General features: G+C 57.3%; 1 protein-coding gene across 6 annotated transcripts in view; it reads left to right on the forward strand.

The window, feature by feature from the left end:
* Positions 1-21241, forward strand: part of LOC136046154 (ankyrin repeat and fibronectin type-III domain-containing protein 1-like) — an 88374-nt gene that overhangs the window by 58350 nt on the left and 8783 nt on the right. For 2 of the 6 annotated variants that reach the window (XM_065732537.1, XM_065732542.1), the window contains 5 exons: positions 6553-6681; positions 19462-19663; positions 19917-20124; positions 20562-20756; positions 20936-21049. In XM_065732537.1, coding sequence (XP_065588609.1) covers positions 6553-6681; positions 19462-19663; positions 19917-20124; positions 20562-20756; positions 20936-21049 — 848 coding nt within the window. Of the gene's footprint in view, positions 1-3218; positions 3531-3674; positions 3746-6552; positions 6682-19461; positions 19664-19916; positions 20125-20561; positions 20757-20935; positions 21050-21241 lie in introns of those variants that run through there. The other 4 variants (XM_065732541.1, XM_065732538.1, XM_065732539.1 and 1 more) reach the window with 4 other exon arrangements.

Below are 21241 nucleotides of genomic sequence, written 5' to 3' on the forward strand. Positions count from 1 at the left end.
ATCGGCCACTTTCTTGTTCTTGGTTTCTTTGAACTACAGCTCCCAGGATGCCTGAAGATATGCAGACATCCGAAGACAGTGGTTTCCCATAAACTTTTGGGGTTTCATGCTTTGTAGGCAGGAATGTTTTTATTGCATCGCAACGTCCCTTCGAGTCCCTCAAACCTCCACAGCGGTTCCATGCTGTGGGGAGGAGCAGGGGCTGCCCAGGGCTTTTCTCTGGTGCCTTTTTCCCCTTAGATCCCTTCTCCAAGGGGAACCTTCACATGTCGCTGAAAGGAACAAGTGAGGTAGAGTGCTGCAGTGGATGCACCGGTAGCAGGGAGCCGGGCAGGTTGTGTTTGCAATGCAACATGCTCACGAGGGCTACTGGAAGACTGGAGAGGAAAATCTTCCTGAAGGCTCTTCCTAAAGAGACAGGAGATGCTGTAACTGTGACCGAGTGGGTCCGGTGCTTGCTGCATTGCACCAGCCCACGGACCTGGCAGTGCATGAGCCCCACAGCTCCTCAGCCTCCTGCTGCCCAACCCGGGGCCGGGCTCTGTGGTGTGGGGCTGAGCTGGCCCAGGTGACTCCGCGTCCTCTGTGGGTGGGGAGGTGCCGAGGGGAGGCCGTGCTGTGCCCCTTATGTTGCCCCACAGCTCCCTGCACCAGCATTCCTTTGTGCGTTGCACACTTGTGTACACCAGTGTGCCACGGGCACCAACGCACCCACGTGCACGCGTGGCTGCTGGCACCTGCCCGCTCCGGGAGGTGCCTGATGGCGTCGGTCGGTGTGGTCCGCTGCAGGTTGACACCCGTCCAGAAAGGAAAACCATGGAGGCTCTGCGGCCGGCTCGCGTTAACCACATCACTCCTCTCCTGCACTTGGAAAACCCGGCTGGTCGGGCAGCCCAGAATAACAAGTCTTTCCATTCCTGCACGCAGCGTTGGACGCGGGGCCATCGAAAACAAGGCTTGGCTCCAACGCGAGTGCCGCTGTCAGACTAAACAACAGCAGGTCCCCGGGCGGTCGGTGCCCCACAGCGGGTGGGGGGCTGCAGTCCTGGCTGCTGGGCAGCACAGGGGCTGTGATGGGGCTGAGCAGCACAGGGGATGACACCGAGTGCCCGCATCCCTTCTCCGCTCCCCTGGGTGTGGGATGTGCCGCGTCCTGGAGTGCTGCTGTGGTTCTGTGGGGAGGGAATGCTGAGCCTGGGAGACCTCATGCTGGCTCTGTGCGGATCGATGGGAGGAAAGGGAGAGATCAGGGTTTGCTTTGCTCCTCGTTCTCAGTTTTCCTAGGCTCTCGGTATCCTGTTAGTTATGATAAGATCTTGATTTGTTGCAGGGAATGTTATGAAGACCAAGTGCCACAACTGTGTGTGGCAGGCTCCTGTCCCCCAGCAGGAAGAGATGCACACATGTGGCTCTGCGTGGCATGAGAACTTTCCCTCAGCCACCACGGGACAGCCCAGGCCCCATCCTGCTGCCCTGAACAGCCCAGTGCTGCGTCCCATAAAGGGAGATGGCACAGTCCTGAATAACATGCCAAACAGCAAGGATTTGACCCAAGGAAGACAGTTTCTACCTGTCTTGCATTATCTGCAGTTGGCTGGAGTTTTGTCCACGTGGCTCATTTTAGGGGTGAAGCACACTGACACACACCTACATCTGTTTCGTGGCAGGATCAGATCTCTGCTCCCATTTTCTTTTATCTGCTTCACAACACCAAGAGGAGTCCCCAGCCCAAGCTGACAGAGCTGACTGGAGCTCTTCTGGGACCTGTAGGGCAGACCCAGATCGTCCAAGGCCAGCTGGAGACAGCCCGTCTGCACCAACAAGTTGGGTTTGGGGCTCTCTGTGGTCTCCATCCCCAGCCTACCCAGCCCTGCTGCTCTGTGGGCAGACAGCTGCTGCTCTGAGGGCAGAGCTGGTGTCGCTGGGGAATACAAATGAACCAAATCACTGCTTTGGTAAAGGATTTGTAGGGGAACGACATGCAAATTTACCTTCCATTGCGAGTGTGGATGGGCATTAAAATACAGCGTTTGAAAGCCAAAACAAAGGAACGTTTTAATTTAGGACTCATGAGGCGGTCCCTTCTGCTTGGATTTGCATCAAATCCTTTGCAGCAAAACTCAAAGAAAACAAGAAAAAGTTCTAAAAATGCCATCCAGTTCCAAGGATTGTCACCTCTTTCATGCAGCAACCGGCTTGGTCCTGGATCCCACAGAGGCCAACAGCGTTGTGCGTTGTGAAAGGCAAAAGATGGGCATCAGTTTCTTGGCTTTAACAAGGGCTCCAGCCCGGGGGGCAGCTGGGTCAGGGGACCTCGGGGTGCCCCCAGAGGTGCGCAGACCATGGGCAGATGGGCAGCGGGGCTGTGGGGCTGCACTGTGGGATGTGTCAAGCCACTTGCCAGCCTTCACCGTCAATACCTCACATCTCAAACCTGCACTCGGAAACAGCTGTGCCACTCGTTTGACCACGCACGGAAGGTATCTCAGTCCTTCTCCCTGCGCTTCCCTTCTCCTCTCACCCTTTGGGGCTGTCAGCCTGCCTGGTGTTGTGGGTCAGAAATAGGCAGCGTCCCCCGGCTCGCTACTCGTCGTACATCCCGATAATGCCAGCTATAATTAGCAGCATGTACCAAAGCTGTGCTGCTGGCGGAAGTTTTCACTGCCCCATTGCCGTCCTTCAAATAGAGGATCTCACACAGGGCCTTGTCCAGCCACGCTCTGGCTGCCCCTCCCCGTGTGCCTGGGGGTGAGCTGCCCACGGGCGGCCCGGGGCTGCAGTGCCATCAGGCCTCATGCTAATCACACTAATCACATTAATCATGGCTGAGTCAGCACCACCAGGGGAGCATGGAGGGAGCGGGGGGGATGTGGGGCTGGAAGGAGCTGTGGAGCAGTGAGCGTCTGTCCCTGAGACTCTGAGCATCACACCGCAGCATGTGTGTGCAGCACTGGGGGCTCAGGAGGTCCCGTGGGCAGTTGTCACCTGTGAGGTCACCACCATTGGGGATTACTGACCGCAGCCATTCCCTGGGCCACGAGGACAGCCCAGCAGAGTGAGGGGCTTTTGGCTCACCCTGCCCCATGCTGTGTGTGGGGGTTTGGTGCGAGCTGGGGCTGCTCTCAGTGCCACAGCCCCTTCTGCAGCTGAAGGAAGCGGGCAGCAAAGCAGGGCCTGAAGGGAACAGGGGCTCTGGGGGGCACATCATGGCACTGGGGTGTGTGTGGTTAGCTCTGGCCCCCCGCCCCGTGCCCGGTCTCCATGCCCAGCCGCGCAGGCTCCCTGTTATGTAAAGCACACAGGCGCGACCAGGAGATTCTTCAGTGTCGGAATCTGAGTCACATGGGGCTGTTTTATTTCCCCCTCTGCTAATCTCGTTTCTATAGAAACAAGATTGGGAGGAAAAAAAAAAAAAAGAAAAGAAAAGAAAGAAAAGAAAGAAAAAAAAAAAGGAAAGGAAAAAAAAAGAAAGAAAAAAGAAAAGAAATAAAAGAGCCGAGCGCAGAGCCAGCAGGAGCCTGAGGTGATGGGTGCGGGAGGCGGAGGTGGCAGATGGGCGCGGGGCAGCGGGGCCGGGGTGGGAGCGTGAGTGCGGCAGCGGGCGGTGAGGGGATGGGGATGGGGATGGGGATGGGGATGGGGATGGGGATGGGGATGGGGATGGGGATGCTGCCGGGGAGCTGTGCGCGAGTGAGCGCTGCTGGCTGCTGGCAGAGCGCGCGGGGACGGCGGCGGAGCGGTGCAGGTGAGCGCGCATCCCGCGGGCATCGCGTCCCTCCCCGCTCGGTACCGCCGGGTCCGATCCGTGCCTGCCGCTGCGGGGACGCGCTCGGTCGTGCCCGGGGATTGCGGGGCTGCAGGTGGGAGTGGGGTCTGCGCGTGCTGCGCTCGTGTTTGACGCTCGCTGGGGGCTGCGTGCGTGCAGCCGTGGGTCTGTGCGTGCTGCCTCTCTGAAAACTTCTGCTTGCTCGGGAGGTACTTCTTCCCCCCCCCACCCCCCGTTTTTTTTTTCCCCTTTTTTTTATTCTGACTGCACCTGTGCAGATAAAGCGCTTCCGAGAGCTGAGAGGGGTGCGGGAGTGGGAGCTGTGCCGGCTCCTGCCCTCTGTCTCTTCCCCAGCATGAGCTCAGCTCCGAAGCTGGTTGTGCAGGGACCGTTCCAGGGAGGCACAGCATAAAGCTCTGCTTGACGGGTGCTGCAGTGTGCCCGCGGCTGCTGCACACCCCGTCCTGGGGCTTGGCTCGCCCGTGCATGCTCAGGGGGATGCTGGCTGCCTTGCAGGAGCAGGGTTGGTTTGCCTCCACGTCCAAGCACGTGCTGTGTCTCGGGCCAGCGAGTGCAACAGGTGGGAGCTGCTCCTGTCCTGGCTAAAATGTCTCCCTCCCCGCTGCATGGCTGCCTCGAGCCCTTGTGCAGGGTGCTGGTGAGCAGGGGGTGCTGCTGGGGCCACCCTTGATGGCTGCTCCCATGGGGTGTAGGTGACCTGGGTGCCTTGTAGCCTTCCTGTGATGGCTGTGCAGTCAGGGAACAGTGCGGGCACAGGAGCTGCTGCTGAGAGGTGCAGACCATGCATGGCCCTCATGTGCATCGTGCTGAGATTTCATGGGGAGGGGGGAAGCTGCTCCCCCCCTCCCCCCCATGCATCCCCAGTGCCTTCACTGCCAGCCTGCTCCACTGCGATGCTTTGAGGGAAAGGGCGAGCCGCAGCTCAGTGGTGTTGCTGCAGGAATCTCCAGGGCTGATAATTATTTCTGGGAAAAAGATGCTGTGTTCGGACTTAAATGCTGACATGGGACTCTGAACATGTGTAATCTGGCTGACAGATGGCAAGTCAGAGAGGTGTGATTTATGATACAGCACAGTAGCTGAACAACCTCCTCTGGTTGTCAGGAGACGGCTCTCCCCATCGCTGCGGTTGATGTTTCAGTTGATGATGGCTCTCCCTGCACGTTCCTCACTGGTGGCAGGTTTTCCAGGAGCTGGGGCTGGGCAGGAGCTGGGACTGGGCTGGTACTGGTGCTGCTGGGAGAAGCACACACCTTGCTGGCTGGTGCAGCCTGCAAGGGAATGGGGCTGACAGCCAATGGTGAGCTGGCCTCACTGCATGGCCTTGGTGCCTCGGTTTCCCTGTCATTACCCTAATGTGGATCAAGGGACAGGGGCATCTGTGTTTGCAGAGCACTTGGGGAGTGGATGTGTGGGACAGCAGCTGCTATTACCCCAGAGCCAGGCTCAGACCCAGCAGTGCCCAAGTACTGGAGCTTGGGGGCTGAGGGTGCACCCATCCTGGAGCTTGGGGCAGAGGGGAGGGGGCAGAAAATCTTGGGCATGGTGTGCATGCAGCCAGGGCAGAACAGGTATGATTCATTCTCTCTTCTGCAGCACCGTTTATGTAAAGCAGTGCTGTATAAATAGCCAGATGATACTGTAATGTGCTCCTGGATTTCTAAATAGAAAAGGAAATGAAGTCTCTGCTGTTGGGACTGGTGGCCTCAGCACATGTGGTCACCTGGCTCCAGCATGGCTCCTCGTGTCCCCCATGGACACAGTGCCCCCAATGCCAGCAGCATCCCTGCATGCCTGCATCCTGCTTCCCGTGGTGCCTCCTGTCTCCTGCTCCCAGGCTGCCCCTGTGCCCCTGTGTCTCTGCTCAGAACCCTCAGGGCACTTCTCCCTGTTCTCCCCATGGCCACACACACACACCCCTCAATCTGGGAGAGGATGCAAGCTGAAGTACTGGCTGCATAGAGCCAATGGGAGATTATTTCAGGCAGGTCTCACAGCTCACAGACCCCTCAATAGCAGTGATGGGCACAGGGCATCGTTCCTCCTGGCTGTGACATGGCCCCAGAGAGGCTGCATTTGCAGCAGCTCTGCTCCCAGTGCTCCCATGGGTGCTCCTCACCCCATGCAGCGCTCTGAGGGGGAACACTGGGGTTTGCTTTTCTGGTGGGGTTTCTTTAAAGGCAAACCTCATCCTTTACATCAAAGTAGCATTTCTTCCCAAGAATGTGAGGAATGACCCTGGAAGGGCTGACCAGCTCTTTCCCGGCGGTGATGGAGGAGACGAGCGCCTGCTCCAGAAAGCTGTCTCCACCCCGTCCCAAGCAACAGCAATTCATAAGCTGAAAAATAAATCAATAACCAGAGTTAATGAAATGAAGATGTCTGTGTTTAAAATGTATCAGGAAAAAAACTGTTAGCTGCTCGCAGTTTATTTAATTATCTTAAGGAAAGGGGAGAGCTCTCGTTTCTGAGAAGTACCTTTTCTTTATGTTATTGTGTTTTAAGAGATATTCGAGTAGCACATCTGCTCTGGACCCTGGAGAACAGCAGCATTGGCTCTGGCAGCTCACGGTGGTGCTGGTGCTGGGCAAGGGCTCAGCTTTGTGCCACTGCTGCATCCCCATAGGGCTGGCACTGGAGCCAAAGCACTGCTGCTGTGCTGCTGTGCTGCCCCGGTCTGGTGCCCCTTGCAGCCCCCTGCCCCCTGCAGCCTCCAGCACAGGTAGCTTCAGTGATATTAATGCCTTTCCTCTCCCCTTCCCCAGGTCGGAAAGCAGCCTCTCTAGGTTTGCCCACCGCTTGTCGGTGAAGCAGAAGCAGGAGAAGAGAAGGAAAGCTGAGTATGGCTCGGCCGAGCTGTCTGCCTTCCGGCCCAGGTCTCTGAGCATTGAATGGTAAGAGCTGCAGGACAGGGCTGGGGGCAAGCAGCCTCCCAGCCCCCTCCTGCCCCCCTGTCCCCACTCTGTCCGTGCACTGTCCCATGGGATAACACCCTTCGAACTGTCACCCCCGTGCAGGAGCGGCAGGCAGCCCCAGATGGGCTCCTGCTGCGTGGGGTGAAAGGAGAGCAGTGGAGATGGGCATCCATCAGGGCCAGGAAGCCATGACCCCATTGCACCAGGTCCCAGCCCCGGGGGCTTGGAGCTGCCCCTTCCCCACGCTCAGCCCGGCGGCGGGGAGGGATCCGTGCCGGCTCAGTGAGCTCTCCTTCAACATCCCTGGAAGCAGATCACAGCCTGCCCTCCCCGCACTGGAGGCGACCTGCTAAGGATATTTCAGAGAACTGGAAATTGCATTACTCTCTGCTTCCTTAGATGGAGAAAGGAGGGTAAAGAAAAGAAAAATGTGAAAAGAAGAAAAAGAAATGCTCAGAAATTTTAAGAATGTCAAGTTTGGTTTTCGCTTTCCCTGCTTTCTTTGGAGAACTTTCTGGCATTTGTTGTGTGTTCTCACACTTCTGCATGAAGAGATGGGGGCCTTCTCTCCACTCCTCCGTCCATGAGGTTATTGGGCACCAAAGCTGTGCAGGTACGGAGGCCAGGCAGGGAATGTCAGCTGTGTACTGGCAGACTGCTTTCCTCACCAGTCACACAACTTTCCTTTCTGCTGAACCGATGTCATCAGAAAGCTTCTCCTCAGTCACTCTAAATCTTCCAAACACAAGACTTTGGAACATACCAAACATGAAAACAAGCAAAGTGCTCGTTAAAGCCCATCAGCTTTTAGTTCTTCACTCATCGTGCACACATGAGGGAAGTCAGTGGGTCCCTTCTCCTTCTGATGCCACTGTCAGCCCCCCAAGGCTGCAAGACAGGAGCCCATCTCTCAGCAGGGCTTTGCACAGCACCTTGCACAGCTTGGTGCTGTCTGTGGGGTTGTAGGGCGACCTGCACACAGCTCTGGGGGGGATGGGTCAGCTTCCAAGTCGGCTTGCATGAGCTCTGGGGGCACGTGCTGTTCTGCTGCACTGAGTGAGCATGGTCTGATCCCGAGCTCAGCAGCGACCGAGCAGAGCCCTGTTAGTTCTGCCTATTACAGAATTACTGAGAGATGGCAGGGAAAAAAGTGAAGTCTTGAGAAAACACTCATTTCATTCATACGTTGTTTACCGAAATAAATACTTCATTATTAGGAGTTTTTTTTTTTAATTTTTAGGGTATTTTTTTAAAGGCAGCACCACAAAGTCCCCACTGTTGGGGCCCTGGGAGCTCGCTGGGCATGGAGCAGTGCAGCATGAGCTGGGGGGAGCCCGGTGTGCTCATGGTCATGGTCCTGGGGGGGTTCTGCTGCTCAGTTCGCAGCCCCTGTGCTGGGCAGTGGGGTGAGATGCCGGTGGGCAAGGGCAGGACTCCAGCTCTGCTTTCTGCTGCTCCCTGCTACCAATTTAGCTCCAAACTCTCAATGAGGCGAAGTCTTAGAGACGCAAGTGCTCCATTTGCAGCTCAACACCTTCTGCTGTCTGAGTTCAGAATTAGAACCCCAACTGCACCCGTGGTGACATCCCAGTGTCTGCAGAGCCCCTCTGGGAAACGTGAGCATCCCTCTTTCCCCTTGGGCTGAGCTGAGGTGAGTGGGAACCTCCTCTCCACACGTGACATCTCAAGAGTGATCCTCTCTCCCCTTATGTGAGCCTGGAGCAGAGAGGAGGGCTGTGCCCCACTGCTCCTGTTGGCTCTGTGGAGACCCTGGGATCCTCTGTCCCCAGTGTCGCTCCTGTGCCCAGCTTCCATCCTGCAGCCCAAGGGCATGCAGGGTTTGCTCTCTGCAGATGGTTTGCAAGGCTCTTTGCTCAGTGATTGTGTTTATGCTAAGGGAATTAGCAGTGACTTTTTGGGAGCCAGGGAGGAGCAGCACCATGGAGGACTCTGTGCTCCTCTGTGTTGCATGGCCATACCTGAGCAGTCCTTCCCATTACATTGCATGTCCAAGAGGAGATCCACTTCTCCCAACCCTGGTGGCTCTCAGCATGGTCAAGGAGCAACAAGAGGGAGAATCAGGCCACGAAGCACTCAGTGAAAGCATTGCTGGGGTCTGTAGGGCCATGTGAGCACTCAGAGCTCAGGGATGCTCACGGCAGGCAGGGAGGCATGGGTCCCACTGGTGCCATGGGGCATGTGGCCGTGCTAGGGTTGCTTGCACCCATCCTGACTCCCAGCTTGGTGCTGCTTCTGGCCGGGCAGCACAGTGTTGGGACGAAGGATCTGCGCTTTGTCTCTGCTGGGAGAGCTTTGAGCCATCGCTCAGGAACAATGGCCAAGCTATGGGGTCATTTGTTCTGGTATTTCAGCAGCTCCTCATGATTTATGGGATGTTTTGTTCTGCTGCTTGTCTTAGCTTCCCCCTCTCCACCCTCCCCGTCTCTCTCCCTTCTCCATTTCGACTCCTCCTCCCCCCGTTCCCAATTCCCCTAATAGCTGTGGAGCCTCTCTGCCGTATGAAGTAATGGTATCTGGGACTTATTGAATTAGCCGTGTGGAACCGGACTACAGCACTGCACTCTGCTCATGATGGCACGGCCCTGCCCCAGGGCTGCGGTCACCCACACGTCCCCACATCCCCATCCCCACAATTGGGGGTGACAGAGGGGTGCCCTCAGGATATGGGAGAGCAGGGGCTGCCCCTGGGGCTGGGGCTCACCAATGGCTGGGGGGGCTCGCTGGTGCCACAATCACAGAATGGCTTGGGTTGGAGGGGACCTTAAAGTCAACATTGTTCTGATCCCTGATTCTGGTTCTGATTCTGATCTGTATCTCCCTGAATGCTGGGGATGCCCTTAGGAAAGCATTTGAAAGGAAATATCGGCAGTAGAGAGCCACGGGGGAAGCAGCATGTCACAGGGTCTGTGAGGACGGCAGAAGGCAGCTGGCACTTGTTTCTCATGCGGCCTTGGTGGGAAAGAGGCAGCCCTCTGGAAAAGGGATGGAGAAAAAATGGTCAGGGGAGATCGATGTGCATGTTTGGAGGCGTCAGGCTGGTCCCTGCCACACTGAGGGTGCAGGGAGCAGATGGCATTTATCGAAAAGACAAATGTGAACTATTTACACCGGTGTGTGGTTCTGAGCGCTTCCTTCTGCTGCTGGTTGGCACATCCAAGCCTGATCAGTTTATTTCTCAGTGCAGCATATCCATTATCCTCAGTGCAAGTTGACTCCAGGCCGTTTGCCATCTCATTTCTTTGCCATCTCCCATGGCCTGGCTCTGCATAGCAGGATGGATGCCTTAGGTCCCCTTCTGGGGATCTCCAGTACTCTTTCTCCATGGATGCAGCCGTGCCTGGAAGGTGCCCGCTGCTGGGTTTGCAGAGCAGCACCCAGACTCCATGGCTGTGCTGCAAGAAGATGAAGAGATGCCACAGTCTTTGTTGTGAAGGGAAACCTCATGGATATCTGGATCTCACTGCCAGACAAGTCTTTCCTGTGTGCTCTGTGGGATCCCCTGCACTAGCTGCTGGATAGTGCCTGTGTACTGCATTTGTGGTGGGGTCTCAGCTCTCCCAGCCCTCAGCCTGCACACAAAATAGACCTCAGTGCTCTTCTGTAGTGGGAATATCAAGAGAAGTCCTGGCTTCCTGATGGCAAGACTCTGGAGCCATAGGCTCTGAGCATGCCTTCCCCAGCACTCAGTGGGGCAGGCAGAGGGAACCGGGTGGTGGCCAGGGCAGACAGGGTCCTGCATCACTGCTGATCTGCTGGGAGCACTGAGATGTGGGAGCAGCACTCCTCACCTCACCACCACCTCCCCAACCCCATCTCCCTTCAGGGTAGTGAGTGCCTGTAGTCCTTCCCTCATCTTGCAAGCAGCAGCAGTCCATGTTGCATGGTTTTCTCTGCTCTTCGATATTTTCCTCCTGGCTGAGACATTACTGCCCGCCAGAGCTCCAGGAACCTCCTGTTTGTCTTCCTGGAGAGCATGTCCAGGTGCCAGCTCGGTGCTGGACCTCCTTGGCTGCTGTGAGATGGCCGAGCAGTGCCCTGGGTGTGTTGGGGTCCACCTCGCCTCTGCTCCACGCCCTCCCCTGTCTGTGTGCTCACTCTCCTGCACTGCTTTCATTCACATCCACTCGCTACCACTTTGGGGGGGCTAAGGGAACCCCCCCATCCCACTGAGCCTTGTGCCTGGGGGATGTCAGGAGGAAGAAGTTCCATTCCTATCTGCTGCTCACTTCCAAGTTCCTTTTTTTTCCCTTTTCAGCATCTCCATTCTCCCCACCACAGAAGTACGTGTCCTTCTCCCCTGGTGCACCCTGCTGTAGCTCACTGGGGCCTTTCCTTCCTCCTCCCTGACCTAGTGGCTGGCAGGGGTTGGAATTGGATGATTTTTTAGACCCTTCCAACCTGAGCGGTTCTATGACCCTATGACCCCAGTTCCCTCTGCTCCTGTATTCCCAGTGTCGGTGGGGAAGGTCAGGCAGGGATGAAGGTCACAGAGAGCTGCTTAGCAGTGTCAAGGAGGTTGTGCTATGTGGGCAGTGCAGAGTAATGCAGATCTGATAGAAGCTGCAGTTTCATGCAGAAATGACCCAGATGAGGAGAGAAGATCTCAACCCAAACTTTCTGAGCTTCACCCATCACCAAGGAGTGAGGCTCAGGCTGAGGGCTCGGGGCTGAATTGCTGGACTAGGGTGTAGGGACGTGGCTTCTCCTGGGCAGCCCCTCCTCGTGCCTTGGCTCTGCCATTAGCAGCGGTGGCTGGGCAGCAGGTGCTATAAAAAGCAAGGCTTATTTTTCTCCTGAGTGGTGTTCTCACTCATCAGTGTCTTTGTGTGGAGGAGGAGGCAGTTATTCTGATCAGAGGCAGTGGCAGAGCGGAGGTGGGTGGATGGTTCTTGCCAGGTCAGAGGAGATCCGGGCAGGTATAGCCTTCAGTTATTTCCTGGCTCAGTTTTCGATGTCCCTTTGCTGGATGCTGGCTCCAGCTGCATGCCGGATCCTGGGATGCAATGAGGATGCCTCTGGGTGCGGCTGAGCTGCTGTGGCACTCAGCTGATGCTTCTACTCTCCCCAGGGTCTTGCAGCTGTGTCCAGACTGTCTGAGAGAGCCTCAGCCATGTGTATATGCTCAGAGCCCCAAGTTCTGAGCAGGAGGAGGCAGCTGCTGCCAGGAGCTCCTGTCCTCCTGTCCTGGCCCTGCTCTGCCCCGGTCACAAGGTCCCAAAGTCTCATGTCAAGCTGAAAAGCAACTCTGCTTGTGCAATGGAGCGCCACTGATGTGAACCTCATGTGATGGTCCTTTTTTACCCATTTCCCTTACTGATAGTGCTGGCAGGTCTGCAGGGGGATGCTCCCAGGGCTGCTGTCCTCACCTCGTGCTCCCACTGTCCTGGGGAGGGGGTTGCAGTGCCCAAGCAGCAGCTCCTCATCAGGAAGAGGAACACCCGCAGCCTGGCAGAGCCATCCCCAGGCAGCGTGGGGGCCCGTTCAACCACAACCAGCACATCCCAGCCTCGGGACCGGCTCCGTGCCTGCGGTGTCCATGCTGCAGGAGCACCGTCCTCGTGTGCCCCACAGCGCAGGGGAAGGGGCGTGGAGGGCACACTGAGCTGATTGCGGCTGGAGCCAGCAGGCGCTGTTGTTGAGGCTGTACAATGCTTTCCAGTGGAAGTTTGTTTGCTTATACCTTTGCCAGACCTTAACTGTTGGGGCTGAGTTTTTCCATGCTCACTCTGCCTCGGGCTGAACTTTCTCTTTCCCCTTTTTTTTTTTTTCTTTCAAGTTTCAGCAGAAGGTTGGGGAAAAACGGTAGCTTTGCCAATGTTATTCCCCCCCCCCTACCCCCCCACCCCGTCTCTTTGTTTAAGGACTTCTGGTGCCTCCATGCTTTGGAAAAGAGACTTGAAATTTGGCAGGGCTGGGACATTCCTGATGGAAATCAACCCAGATTTGGTCAAATTGTTAGCCTCTGGGAAGCGTGGCTGTGTATGCCAGGAGAGCTCCTCAGAGTTCCCAGTGGAGGCAGGGAGGCTCCTGGCCACGGCACTGAGCACAGAGAGCCCTCTCCAGCCCATGTTGGTCCGAGTCAGGAGTGGTGACTGTGAGGACCCCAGTACAGTTGCTGGGAAGCTGCAAAGCACTCCACAAATGATGGCGTTGTTTCGATCCTCGTGGCCGTGAATTGAGGCCCTGGCTGCAGGCAGGAGCTGCCCTCTGGGTCTCCTTGTGAAGCCTGGAGGGGCACACTGAGTCCCCTGGGGTGCTGTGCCCCAGGCTCTGGCAGCTGGGAGAAGCTGTGGTGATGTGTGATGGGAGGAAAACATCCCCATGTGCTCCTGCACCCTGGGAATCCTTGGAGAAGGGCATTTGCCCCCATGTCTCCAGTGGGTGTGCTTTGGCTACACGCACTGTAATGCATGGGCAGATGAGCGTGTCCTGTCACGTGGAGGTGTGACCTGGTGGTTGCTGTGGCTTTTGGCATTCTTCTTTCATATTAGAGTGGAAGGTGGACCTTTTCTACTTACCATGCTTCAAAAATCCCTCCGTACTCTCTACTGTCCTTGTGCTCCTCACCCAATGGTGGGAAGAATGGAGGCTACAGGAGAGCCTCGAGCCTCACTGCAGGACACATGGGAGCACTGGGAGCGCTCATGCTTTAATGAAGTGACTCCTGAACAGGCCAGCCCAGCTACAGAGCCCCGTGCACACAGTGCTGGGAGGTGTCCTTCAGGCCAGGGATGTCCCCATGGACAGTGGGGATGGTGGCCACTCTTGATCAGTGCCAGGACTGCCGTGTGGGTCACGGCCAGTGTGCCCAGTGGTGCTGGCTGCATCTTGCTGGTTGTCTTCCAGCAAGAAAGGGGTTTTCTGACTCCAGTAACATTTACCAGCTGGGCAGCAGCTCTGGAGCCGGGTGTGTGCGCTTGTCTGTTCTTCCATTGTGCCTTGGCCGTCGTCTCCTCCTCCCCGCCGAGATCAATGTCTGTGGCCTGCCTTTTATAACCCCTTTGGGTGCAGCTCTGGAAGTCTTCAGCCAGTGCTGGTTTTCATCGTGCAGCCTTGGCATGCACAAGCATCTCGGTCCTCATCTCGCTGCACAACTTGGGTAGGGCAAGGGACTGGAGGTGGCCTTCCACTGGCGGGGAAACCACAGTGAGGGCTGGGGAGGTCGCGTGGAGGACGGCGGTGGGGTGCAGGTTGGACGGGCTGGGCTGGGACTGAAGGCCAGTCCCAGGTGTGGGGCAGAGGGCCTCCCCACATCCTCCTGCAACCAATTTTCCGCAGTTTCATGATTTGGGAGAAGAGGTGCTTTCCAATGGGAGCCAGCCCTAGTCCGCGTATTCGTCCTGGTGGCACCAGGTGGCGCAGGAGATTAAAGGATTTGCTGCGCATCCCGCAGGCTTGGGTTCAAATGGGTGCCTGGCACTCCTGTGACAAGTCTGCAGGTCTCAGCCCAGCCTGCAGGTCTGCCTGCGAGGGGCTGGGGGGTGGGCTGCCTGCCACCTGGCCCCACGGCCCCATATCCCAGCGATGCAGCGCCATGAGGGAGCTGCTGGCCCCACAGCTCCTCCGGCCTCGCTGGGTGCTGAGCATGGGATGGCACCAGCTGTGGGTGCACATGGCTTCGTGCCCTTCTCACCCCTCCCAGCACAGTGGCCATGTGTCCTCAGTTCAGCATCCCGGTGCTTCCCCTGGGGGGGCCCAGCAGGGGCCCGGTGACCCCACAGAGAGAATATTTCCCCTCCTTTTGCCTTCAGTGATCTTTGAGCCCAGGCGTCGTATGACTCAGCTCCTGCATTTGATACCCCCGAGAAGAGTTTGCACACATGCATCTGTGGCACAGAGCGCTGCCTGTTCCTGGCAGGCCGCGCGGGGATTGGGTTTCTTCCTGAAACAGGCACTAAGTCCCCGCTCCTCATCCGCTTTTGATATGCGGAAGTCGGACTGAGCCGGGATGGTGCCAGCGGGTCGGGGCGTCCCCCCAGCACCGCCGCTCGCCCCAGCATCCCGGCACCCACGGGAGCACAGGGAGCACTGTGCAGTGCGAGGCCGGTGCTTGGCTGGACCCTGCTCTGTGGGAATCCCTCCGTGCCCCATCCCTACCTGTGCCAGAAGCGCTGCGTACGCAGAGTGCTGGAGCCTGGCAGTCGGTGCTGGGCAGTCAGCAGAAGTTGATACCGACGCCGATCCCATGAAGGGCAGTTTGGGTGCTGACCTTTAGGTCCCGCCTGCTGCCTGTGAGCTGCTCGGCTCTGCTGCAGCTCCTGGAGGGGCTCGGAGGGCTGTGGGGTGCGTGGGGTGGCTGTGAGCTGCCCTGTGCACATCTGGGCGGTGCTGTGGGTTCAGGTGGCCGTGGGACTGCTATCCCCATTTGGGTTTCCCAACGTGTGTCGGCCACAGCCCGCGGATGCCTGTCCTGCTCAGCCCTGTCCCCATCAGGTTCCAGTTAAAACCAAATGCGTCCTCCAGCCTAAGCTGTGCCGCAGCTTAAGCCCTTCCAAAAATGAAACAAATACCCATGGACTGCAATTCGAATTGCAGCTCAATTAGGGCTCGTTCCCAATGCGATCATAAAACCTCCAGTACGAAAACAAACAACCCAACCAAACCACATCGAAGCCCGACAGCATCCTCCGGAATGCCTTTTAAAATAACAAGGAGGGGTGGGGGGGGAGGCAGAGGGAGATGAAAGCACTGCGCCCGGTGGGCATCGCGAGGGCAGCAGGTGTGTAACAGCAGTACGGGCAGCGATGGGCACGAGGTGGGGGGTGCTGCAGAAGGGCAGGAGGGCCGTGGGTGCAGGACGTGGAGCGAGGGGTGGGAGAGCACAGGATGCATTTCAGGGCGGTGGAGGTGCCCGGAGCAGCGCGGGTCGGAGCCGGCCACGGCCGCTGGAATGCATCCCTCCCGTCCCCCTGTCCGGCCGCATCCAGCCAGGCTGGTGCCGCGCTTCGGGTTTCAGCGCGGCCGCTAAGCCCGGCCATATTTAGCGTGTGCTGCTCGGCCCGTCGGGGAGGGGAAGCCGCAGCGCAACTAATAAAAAAAGCCAAACAAAAACAATGTAATTAAAGAGACTCAGCACTGTGTGTTCCCATAGCAAGAACATTTACCCAAGACTTCCTTGCTCAGATACTTAATGTCAAGCAGCAATGAAGGGCCGCGCTGCGGGAGCGCAAAGCGTTTGCCCTCAATGGAGGCAGGACGGGGCCGAGCTGCCCCCCGCAGCCCCTCGGGGCAGGGGCACCGCACTCTGCAGTACCCACACCATGGGAACTCAGCTATGCCAAAGCAAAAATGCAGCTTTTCCAGGCACAGGAGCTCCCTGTGCCACTTGTGCTCTGCAGAGGATACCCTGCCCCGCGGTGCCTGGCGTGGAGGGGCTGCGTGTAGGCACACAGAGCAGCAGCACCCGCTGCCTGCACGGCTGCAATGAGAGGCTCTCGTGGGTGACCAAGCAGCTGGAAGCCTAATTGCAGTCATACATTACCAGGAGTTGAGCCACAGGCTCCTCCTGGGCTCGTTTAAAAGCCCCGATCAGAATGCTTAATTAAAGCAAATAAATAAAATAAACAACACGGGGGAAAAAAACAATGAAACGAACAAACAAAAAAAAAAAACAACAAAAAAGAGCCCCCCCCGCCCCCCATCCCCATCAGCAGTGCGATTGTGTTGCAACAGAATTTACTTGAGTGTCTCGGCTCCCTTCCTGCCCCAAATTTACTGCTCGGCTGGCAGGAGCGGTGTGTTTTATGGGAGGCCTCCTGTGGCTGCCAGCAAGTGATCTACTTGGTTGGCTCCAGACCCTTTTCAGAGTCCCAGCGTTTTTGCTGACCTACAGTCTCCATCTCTCCCGGCCTCGGAGCACAGGCCCTGGGAGGTCCCAGGCATCCTCACCGCGTGCTGTGCTCCGTCCTAAGGAACACAGGAGCTCCAGGGCCATGTCCTCGTGCCCAGCCCTGTGGCTGCACGGGGACACCGTGCTCCTCCCGGCACTGCTCTGACAGTGTTGGGCTTCTGGAGCTGGAGCAAAAATGTCCTGGCGAGAGTGGGGTCTGTATAAGTTAGTTGTTACTGCTGAGCAAAAGAGGCATGCTTGTTTCAGCTCCATCCAAAACAAAACGCGGTGGGTTTGCCAAGTGGGAAAAAGAGAAAAGCTGTAGGAAAGAAACTAACAAAGCCCTGTTACTTGTTTGCTGCCTTTCCCTGGACCCAGGTTGCAATAAGCAAGTGCATTTTCCAGGCACGCAGATGTTTCCATGGCACATGGCAGCGTGGTCCAGCAGTGAAGGTGGAGGCAGCCTGGCCACTGGGGGTGCTCCCTCCTTGCACGACCTGGTCACCACCCCACATCTGTGCAATATTTAAATGGCTTTGGGGTGTGTGCACCTGGGAAAAAGGGCTTCGGAGCAGCGAGCACCATTCCATGGGGTTCAGCAGCAATGGCAGCACTTGCAAATCGTCTGGGCGATGCTGGAGCAGCACCTTGGCTCTACGCTGGAGCCCAGAGGCGCTCCAGGTGCCTGGTTGTGAAATGCTCCGTGTGCAGGTGGCTGGGGCACGCCGTTCCCAGCAGCGGTGCTGCCGTGCAGGGATGCCAAGCACAGGGCTGTGTCCTAGGTTTGAGGCTGCCTGTGGGTGGGTTATGAAATCCCACTGTTTTGGACAGACACTCGCGCTCCAGTTTAGATCCATTCTCTGTTTCTCCAGCCTTGAAAAATTGCTTGTGATCAGGCGATGAGAGTGGAAAAGGCAAGTGCTCCCTGAGTCCTTTGGCAGTGATCTGCACACACTGCCCCTGGGCAGTGTTCTGGCTGATCCTCTGGTGCCAGCTTGCAGTTTGTGTTCTGACTGATCCTTTGGTCCCACTCTCCCAGTCTGGGGTGAGATCAGCCATCAGGCTTTTCCCTGACAGCTGCTCTTCAGTGTTTTCCCCCTCTTTGCTTGCTCTTTCACTGGGTAACCTTGAGCTGGGTTGGACTGTGGTTCAGGAAAGCAGCCCTGGCACCCCATGCAGACATTCCACTGTGCCTTCTGCACCGGAGCCTTCCCCATGCCACACAGCCACAAGAAACTCTGCAGGGCCCCAGCCCCTCTCTCTTTGCCACCCCAAGCCACGGCATCCCTTCAAAGAGTTAACACCTCCCGACCTGTCTTCTGGGCTCCTTCTCAGGATGGAGCAGCCCCATCTGACACAGACTGGTTATCTGCTGGAGCCCACATCTTTCAACAAAGCGTACTTAAATTTGTATAATTGCAATAATTATTAACACTGCTTGCTGGGCTGAGATCTGCAGCACTGCAAACAGGAAAACCCAGAATCTGCAGAAACTACAGCGCTATGAAGCACCCAGCAGATTCACTTGCATTCATTATAGAAGAAGGGAGGGATAAAATGGAGTTGTATTGAGCATATCCCTCCTCACGCTCTTGGAAAACCATTGTCACTGAACCCACAACCTGCCGAGCCTGGGGAAGCCCTCAGCTGAGCAGCAAGAGCTGATTGCAGCCGGGATAAATGCAGCTGAGCTGCAGCAAGGAGCTCATTGCTGTGGCCCTGACCTGGTGCTGCATGCCCACGGCACGCAGCCTGGCCGCTGGGCACGCTGCTGCGGCCGCCTGGAGCTCGTGGGCGTTGTTTGCAGCTATCAGTTGCTCCACCACAGAGTTTAGCTCTATATAAATCAAGGCCCTTTCACTGAGTCCCGATGACTCACAGCCACAGGGCACGGAACCCTTTTATCTGCGCAGCAGCCGGTTTCAGATAGACAGAAGTTCACTCCGGAGCTCGGAATCATTTCCGTCTCTTAACTTCTCATTAGAAGCAAATCGGATGAGGGAAAGCAGGGAGACGTTTCCCCGTATCACCTCTGTTTCTAGCACCCCTGAGATAACTGCCTCCGATCTGCGCATTCTGCCTGCACTGGGTCATTTGCCTTCTGTTTTAATTGGCAGAAAAAATGTGCTTTTGCTCCCAAGCGCCGTTTGTTTTACACCGTGGTTCTGCCGGCGTGGATGCCCGCTCAGCCCATGGGGGCATTTCAATCCGTGGGCTGAGGCTGATGAGATGAGAGGTGGGCAGGAGCCAGCTTCCCCATCACGCTGCTTTTAGATGCTGTGATCATAAAAGGTGAAATGAGAGCACTTTGGCAGCCCACTGCACCTCCGGAGGAAGCAGGATGGCGGAGGGCACAGAGTGGTGTCGGTATCAATATCCTGCCTTCTTGATGATGGCTTTGTAAACACCAGTACCACTGTGCCATGACCTGCCAGACAGCTGCCAAGCTTCTGTCGTGCTTGTTCCTTGCTTGGTGTTTAACCAGTGAAGGGGTGCAGGGAAGGCCCACAGATGCCTCGTGCATCAGGCCATGAGGTCACAGCTGAGAGAGCGGTGTGAAATGCAGTTGTGTGACACCAGTGCAAGCCTCCGGTGCTGCTGCAGATGGGCACAGCCCCACGTGGGGCCAGGCACTGTTTTTATGTAGGGTCCCCATGGCTGCACCTTGGTGAGAAAGGGACCAGGTGGCAGCCTTCCTCGGGACCTGTACGTGTTTATTATGACTCTTTAAGTAAGAATGGCAAAATCAGAGAGGAGAGAAGGTCACTTGGCTCTGTTAGGTTCAGAAGCTGAGGAATGGCTGTTGAGTGCCAGAGACGGCTTGTGGCACCAGCCCTGGTGCAGGTCCCGGTGCCTGCTTCTGTGTCCTGCTGGCCAAGTGCTCACCTCCTCTTCTCCCCTGGGCCCAGGTCGTCGTCCCCTAAAATGACGCAGCAGATGCGGGACCTGCAGCTGGCACAGGCCAGGAAGCCGCCGGGCCCGTCCTCCCCAAATGCGGCCAAAAGGCTGTACCGAAACCTCTCGGGGAAGTTCCGTGTCAACTACACGTCCTTCGACGAGGGCAGCCTGGCGGGGCGGGGCGAGAAGGAGAAGCTCCGCAAGTCCTACCTGGTAAGTGCCACCGTTGCTCAGAGGAGGGGAGAAGGGGATGGGAGCAACTGCGGGGGCTACGAAACCCCCTTCAGTGTGTGAAGTGGAGCTGTCAAGGAGTAGGACTCAATGGGACTCAGTGTTGTCAGCTGAGTCTCCAAGGGCTGGTGGTCCCAAGCCCCTGGCCTTGGGCAGCCTGCTGTTGGGATTAGGGGTGTTGGGGTGCAGGAGGCTGCTCTGTGCTCAGCTGACCTGTGCATTTCCCTCCGCCCAGTTCCAGAGCAATGCTGCTCTCTTTGAGGCCGTGGAGCTGCAGGACCTGGACAGGGTGCAGGAACTGCTGAAGCAGTACAGCCCCGAGGAGCTGGATCTCAACACCCCAAACAGCGAGGGGCTGCTGCCCCTGGACATTGCCATCATGACCAACAACGCGCCCATTGCCAGAGCCCTGCTGCAGGCAGGAGCGAAGGAGAGCCCACATTGTGAGTTGCCTGGAGACAAGCAGAGGCAGCAGGGGTGGTTGTGAGGCTTTGGGCGAGCTGGGGAGTTTCCTCCCCATCCTGGGTGTGTGTATGTGTGTATGTGTGTATGTGGTGAGCAGGAGTGCCCTATGCTGCAACCCAGCACTCCAGCTTGGGCAGCAGAGCCCATTTTACATGCTGTGCATGCCACGGAGAAGCTGGGAATGGTGCTGGCCCCACATTTCAGAGCAGGGAACCAAGTGGCAATGGTGCTGTGGGGGCAAGGAGCCCAAATGCATGCTGAGGAGGGACCTGGGGAGCAGCACTGCCCAGAGTGAGATGCTGCTGCCCAGACCAGGAGCCAGGGCTGTGCTTTGGTGCCAGCACAGAGGTGCTGCTCCTCACTGCTCTGTCCTCACCTCCTTCCCATCCCTCCTGCCCACTCTGTGGCCGTGCAGTCGTCAGCCTGGAGAGCCGCTCGCTGCACCTCTCCACACTGGTGCGGGAAGCAGAGCAGCGCGTCAACGAGCTGACAGCACAAGTGGTGAACGAGGCGCCCAACGCCGACTGCTCGGAGAAGGAGAAGCAGCTGAAGGCCTGGGAGTGGCGGTTCCGGCTGTACAAGCGCATGAAGGCAGGGTTTGAGCACGCCCGTGAGTCCTGCAGGAGCAATGGGGCGAGAGCGGGACCGTGTGGGGCCGGGGAGGAGGCGTGGGGTTGCACTAGCTCACTACATGAGTGCACAAGGGGTGGATGGGGATCCCAGCGGGGCACTGTGGGGTTTGAAGTGGCCGCCCTCACTGTAGCGGTGCCCTGCGCTCTCTGTCCCCAGGAGTGCCAGACCCTCCTGCTAACGTCCACCTTTCAGTGGCCAGCAGCTCCTCGGTGCAGGTGACCTTCTGTGAGCCCCTCAGTGTCAACTCGGCTGTTGTCACCAAGTACAAGGGTAAGGACCCTGTCCCCAAGCTGTTGCTGAGCACATGGTGACAGCAAGCACCCCGGGTGTGTGAGTGGGATGTGATGGGGGCTCGCTGTGCACGCCATGCTGCCTTGCTAGGGGTTGCTGAGCCCCCAGTGATCTGTGGCACAGCCCTGCCACACTATGGCATGTTCTCCAGCCAAACAGCCCAAGCCAGAT

This window comes from Cyrtonyx montezumae, unplaced genomic scaffold (assembly GCF_038088225.1).
Source record: "Cyrtonyx montezumae isolate F1298 unplaced genomic scaffold, pur_monq_1.0 scaffold_16, whole genome shotgun sequence".
In the NCBI taxonomy this organism is placed as follows: Eukaryota; Metazoa; Chordata; class Aves; order Galliformes; family Odontophoridae; genus Cyrtonyx; species Cyrtonyx montezumae.